We start from the raw sequence: 6,138 nt of genomic DNA on the forward strand, positions 1-6,138 counted from the left end.
TAAAGCATGCAATATTTATTTGGCACTCAAATGACTTACTCTGCTTTCCAGTTTTCTTAAGGTGGCTCTTACTAACAGATCATGTACTAGCACAACTCCTGTATTCCAAAGCGATGGTTAGCCCAGATCCAGTGCTGAAATGATGAAAACTGAACACCACATGGGCAAACCACTTTATTCTGTTACATTTCTTCTTCGTTGTGTTGCCAACTGTGGTTGCCAATTTATTTATGTAAAAGAATAAGAGCTTTCTGTACCCAACCTCCTGAGGCTAAGGAACTGGTTCATACTTGTGACATTTCAGTCCATATTGATGTGTTTCTGAAAAGAACACTAAATCAATTCATACACACAAAAAAATCCTTAATGTAAGGACCTTTGCTTCACTTTTTAAGTGGAAGTAAGGCAAAAAGTATGAAGATATCACTTCAGATACCAGATTGCATCCGATCTGGCAGTCTAGAAACTATTGACAAATACAGATTAAGCCCAGATCAACCTACTGCCAATTTTCCCTACAGTCATTACCAAATGGCAAGAAAAAACTCCCTTGTGCAATATGCATAAATTGAGGCCTAATTACTAAACAAAAATCATTGAGCCTATGTTTGAAAACTTAGCATAGGTCATATCCACATACAGATATATGTGGATAAATGCTAAACTATAATCACACTGATGACATCAACCATGTGAACACAGAGAAAAGGAAAAACCTCTATTATGAGATTAAGAGATATGAGACTAAGAATGTAACAAAGTCATCAGCAGTGTAACGCAAAATGTGTAAATACTATACAGCACTGCTGTACTCATTGGTGAGGGTGATACTTTAGCACTGCCAAAGTACAACGGCATTGAACTTCATAATGGGAAAGACCTCTTCAGCAGGTTCACTCAACTTCCTTCCTACGGACCAGATACAACATAGTCTGAGAACAAATATCCCAAGGGGGTCATTTCCTCCCCAGAATATGTTTTGCTTACAAGTGAAATAGATCAGCCTATTTTGCAGGCAGGGTTGGACTCATTGTCAATTGCAGTGTTGTTTGAAGTGTTTAAATACTCAGCTATTCAGTGAAATGCAAGCTGTACAGGTTTTCAGGTTTTCTAATCAAACAAACCTGACTATTCTGGATCTTGTTTGCACCATTTCGGAAATAATTAACAGGATCCAAAGCGATTCTCATTCAATCCAAACTCTTTTCTTGGTGAAATGATTTTTGCGAGGCTGTTGATGGTGCCGCGTGTGCGCGCAGCGCGGCCCCGCCAAAGGCCGTTGCTGCCATCTGGTGAGGAGGAGAGAAAATGGGACATAACTGCTCAAGCGTCAGAAATCCCTTACTGATGTCCATTCCAGAGAGAAATCCCTGCAAAGGCGATGCCATCAGGAATCCCAGCTCCCCACCATCCACAGCGTGGAAGACTGAAATCCACGATGTTTTCTTCAACTCCGTCTAAACCAAATCTACAATGAAAGGAGTGGAGCCCAGCTGTTTGTTACTGTCGTGGTGTAGTCAGGGAATGCAGCAGGCACTCCGCTATTTAGAATCATAGAATGGTTTGGACTGAAGGGACCTTAAAGCTCATCCAGTTCCAAGCCCCTGCCACGGGCAGGACACCTTCCACTAGAGCAGGTTGCTGCAAGCATGGCTTGAACACTGTCAGGGATGCTGCAGCCACAGCTCCTCTGGGCACCGTGTGCCAGCACCTCAGCACCCTCACAGGGAAGAGCTTCCTTTTATGTAACCTGAATCTCCCGTTTAAGTTTGAACCCATTACCCCTTGTCCTATCACTGCATTCCTGATGAAGAGTTCTTCTCTGGCATCCCTATAGACCACCTTCACATCCTGGAAAGCTGCTATGAGGTCTCCCATGCAGCCTTCTCTTCTCCACGCTGAACAGACCCAATGTTCTCATCCTGTCTTCACATGCGAGGTGCTCCAGTTCCCTTATCACCCTCTTGCCCCCCTCTGGACTTGCTCCAACAGCCCCACATCTTTCCTACGTTGAGGACACCAGAACTGCACACAGTGCTCCACGACGGTATTTCAGCGGTCTCGGAAGGGGGCCAGGCCCGCACCGCTCTCGCCCCTACAGGCCTTTGCGGGGACCTCATCAGCTGAGGGATGCGGGAGGGTTGCAATCCCTCCGCTCCGCGCAGCCGCGCCCCGTGACCACGCGGCCACCGCAGAGCCCTGTCCCAACTTCACCGCACCGCTCCGCATCTCCATAGCGTGAACCCCTCCCGGCCGCGCTTGGCACCGCCTCCAGAGGGAGCCCCTGCGCTGAGTGGAGCAAGCTTTTGACCGGCGTTAGGGAGGGCCAATCAGAGTGCCGCAAGGAAGCCTGCTAGCCAATGGAGGGGAGGGGAAGCGGCCTTTGGCCGGAAGTGGAGTTTCGGCTGTCTCGCTGAGGTATCCGGGAGGGCAGCCGGGAGGGCAGGTGAGGAGGGGTGGTTGTCTGTGGGCTGCGTCGTCCGCCGGTACGTGGTCAGTCGCCGGTGGGGTTTTGCCTCAGCGCGACCTGGGCTCTTCTGTCTTCAGCTGTGGCCGGGAGAAACCTGCGGCAGGGCTTGGGCCTTCCCGGAGCCCGGCCTGGCCTAGCTTAGTCTGGCTCGTCTCGGCCGGGAGGACGGGAGGTTGGCGGCGACTGTGGGCCCGGGGCGCCACCTGCCCTGAGGGCGATGCGTGCCCGCCGCTGACCTGCGCGGCTCCTTCTGTCACGGGGCGTGATGTTGTCGTGCCAAGCCTGGGGAAGGGGTCCTCCCGGGCTGCTCTGTTTGCAGGGTGGTCTGTCGTGGTTCCGGAAATGAATGCTGTATGTGCTTCTGGTGAAGTTAATCCTGCTGGAAGTATACCTTAGTGAAAAGCTAGTGTGGATTGATTCAGTTTCTTGTACTCTGTGCATTGAAATGGCTTTCTTCTGGCTCATTTTTCTCCCTTATATTGGTTTTGTTTCTATTTGTACAATAAGGTGGTCACACAAGTTGTTTAATATGTATTTCTCGGGACATTTCCCTAGGTATTTTCATCTCGCAAAAATGGGTGAACCTCAGCAAGTGAGTGCTCTTCCTCCGCCTCCGATGCAGTACATAAAAGAATACACTGATGAAAACATCCGTAAAGGCCTGGCTCCAAAGCCACCTCCGCCAGTGAAAGACAGTTATATGATGTTTGGTAATCAGTTTCAGTGTGATGATCTGATCATTCGACCCTTGGAGAGCCAGGGTATTGAACGGTTGCATCCAGTGCAGTTTGACCACAAGAAGGAATTAAGGAAACTTAATATGTCCATCCTGGTCAATTTTTTGGACCTCTTGGATATCTTGATAAGGAGTCCAGGGAGTATAAAGCGAGAGGAGAAACTGGAAGACTTGAAACTACTTTTTGTTCATGTCCATCATCTTATAAATGAGTATCGCCCTCACCAAGCTAGGGAGACACTGAGAGTCATGATGGAGGTGCAGAAACGGCAGCGTTTAGAAACAGCAGAGCGGTTTCAGAAGCACTTGGAACGAGTTGTAGAGATGATTCAGAACTGCCTGGCTTCCTTGCCTGATGATCTGCCTCATTCAGAGGGAGGACTGAGAGTGAAAGTGGAACCAATGGATCCTGGTGATGGCAACAACTGTATGGGACAGAGTGAAAAGCAGAGAGAACGTTCTGGTAGCAAGAGAGATCAAGTTTTAGACAAAGACGCAGCTATGTGTAGCATTATTGATGAAATGACGTGAAAAAACTCACTTTTCTTAGCTCATAGTGAGAGGCACAATGGATTCTGAAGGTACGCATTGTTTTGCTGCTGTACAAGCAGACAGAGCATTGTACACCTGCTAGAGGTCGTGAGGGACTAGGCAGCTGAAGATGTTTGTTTTGTAAACTGTGTGGTTATTGGTATAACCAAAATGTATACTTTTTGTTAAATACATCATGTGAGGTGGTAGCCTCAGATTAAAGTTAGCTTCTGTTGTACTTTCACTTGTCACTTTCTGCTTTTTTGGGGGTATGTTTTTTTGGGGTTTTTTTTTTTTTCAATTGCTTTATAGTGTGGAAACAGATAAGGGATCTGACTGAGAGGAATTGCAGTTGACAGTTCCTCCATTCCAAGTAAGTGCATTTGTTTACAGTATCAGTGGATCTTCTCAGGAATGTGTGCTTCAATATTAAAAACAGTGTAAAGTCTGCAAAATCTGTTCCTTTCTGGTTTGGTCATAATATAACTGTACTAAAGAGAACCTAAGAATTTCTTTATAACTGCCCTAGTTTCAGCTGGGAGAAAGTTAATTTTCTTCCTAGTAGCTGGTGCAGTGCTGTGTTCTGGCTTTAGTCTGAGAACAATGCTGATAATGTACCTATGGTTTAGTCAATTCCTTCTTACCTTGATCATGGATTCTCAGTTTCCCATTCTCTGCCAGTGGGGAGGGACACAGGAAGCTAGGAGGGAGCACAGCCAAGACGCCTGAGCTGAACTATCCAAAGGGATATTCCATACCATAGAATGTCATGCCTTGTACAGAAACTGGGGGGACTTGGCTGGGTGCCACCGACTGCTGCTCAGGGACAGGCTGGGCATTGGTCAGTGGGTGCTGAGAAACTGTATTGGGCATTACCGTTGTTTGCTTTGTTCTGAAGTTTGTCTTATATCGCTCTTTGCTATTTCCCTTTTCATCATTATTAGTAGTATTATACCTTATTTTAATTATTAAATGCTGTTATCTCAGCCCATAGGTTTTTATTTTTTGTTTTATTTTCCTCTGCATTCCACTTGAAGGGGTCAGGGTGGAGGGAAGTGAACCAACTGTGACTTAATTGCCAGATGGAATTAAACCATGATGATCACAGATGATATAATTTGCCTTATAGAGACACACTTGTCAGGAATCTGAACTAAATGAATTAAAATTAATTGGGTTTTAATTTTCCTAGGTGTAATTCATAACCAGTCTTGAGTTTACAAAAATGCCTGCCTTGGTGTTTACACATAGATGCATATACTGACATTTCCTCCATAGTTAAGATACCTGCATGAAGTGGATCATTTTGCAGTACAGGTGCTTTGTATTTGCTTTTCAGGTGAGCCCTGTGCCCAGCTAAGTGTTTTTCTCTGGTAGAAGAGTCTGGCTAGATGATTAAGCTTTATAGTCACTGAGAACTTACAAGAAAGAGCCTGCAAGTATTCCAAGTGGAATCCATATCAACTGTGTTTAAAAAACATTTGAGTTGAATCAACCCCTCTATAGCAAGAGGAAAAGAATGACTTGACAGTGAAGTGGCTTCTTTACCTTGCCCCTCCTGTCAGGGAAATCTTACCTCTATCTTTTTGTTATGTTAACACCATAGTATAGTATCATAGAATCATTTTCATTGGGTAATTCTATTGTTTTCAGAAATGTTACTTAAATGGGCAGGCAAAAGGTGGTAGGGATTGAGCTCAGTGCAGATGAACTAAAGTATGTTTATTATTCCTTGGAGGACATCATCTGCTATTTTAAGTGCAAGCAACAGGAAGTAGAAAGTAAGGTTTTTTTAGACATTTATAAATAATTCTACAAAGTTAACACTTTTGTCCTTAACCACTACTGTTTCCTTCCTTCCTTCCTTCTCTCTGGACTAGATATAATTTCTGTTGCTTGTAGGTAACTAAAACAAGTGCAAGTGAGCAAACTTGATTTCATATCCACTTGTCTACTATGTTGTTTCATGTGGAAGATCCAAAGAAACATTTAGTGCCTCCAGGATAAGTTTGTTGTGGGCCTTTTAACTTCCCCATTCAAAAAGAACTGTCATAGATGATCAATGATTTTCTGTTGTTATTTGTCTAATTTTTAAGCTTTTAATAAATTTGTAGGCCTGGGTACCAAAATACTACCCAAGCTGGGTCCTGTCAGCAGCTAGGAATTGCAGTAAGCTTCTTTGTGAAACCATTGAGGTAATTGGGGATTGTGTCATTTAAAGAATATTCAAAGCTGCTTTCATTGTCAAAAAGGTTTCATGAATAATTTCTTTATTCTAGATTATCCTTTTTCTATGCTCAAGGCAAACATTGGAAAGCTGTGGGACACTTCCAGGGCTTTTTTCAGTCAAAACATGGACTTTTTCTTCCATTGTCAACTATCAAAGCAATGATAGTTGTCA

The 6,138-nt window shown here is 44.5% G+C and overlaps 1 protein-coding gene across 4 annotated transcripts; it reads left to right on the forward strand.

Moving 5' to 3' along the window:
- Positions 1-2,327: 2,327 nt before the first annotated feature.
- MED7 (mediator complex subunit 7) lies at positions 2,328-3,975 on the forward strand. 4 transcript variants are annotated; one of them, XM_065690415.1, is made up of 2 exons: positions 2,328-2,418; positions 3,026-3,975. In XM_065690415.1, exon 2 carries the CDS (start codon positions 3,045-3,047, stop codon positions 3,735-3,737), a length of 693 nt encoding a protein of 230 aa, XP_065546487.1. In that variant the 5' UTR covers positions 2,328-2,418; positions 3,026-3,044; the 3' UTR covers positions 3,738-3,975. The 4 variants fall into 4 exon arrangements, with proteins under 4 accessions (XP_065546487.1, XP_065546485.1, XP_065546486.1 ...); XM_065690413.1 differs by having other exon boundaries at positions 2,347-2,446; XM_065690414.1 differs by having other exon boundaries at positions 2,418-2,486.
- Positions 3,976-6,138: the final 2,163 nt, after the last annotated feature.

This window comes from Lathamus discolor, chromosome 10 (genome assembly GCF_037157495.1).
Source record: "Lathamus discolor isolate bLatDis1 chromosome 10, bLatDis1.hap1, whole genome shotgun sequence".
Classification (NCBI taxonomy): domain Eukaryota; kingdom Metazoa; phylum Chordata; class Aves; order Psittaciformes; family Psittacidae; genus Lathamus; species Lathamus discolor.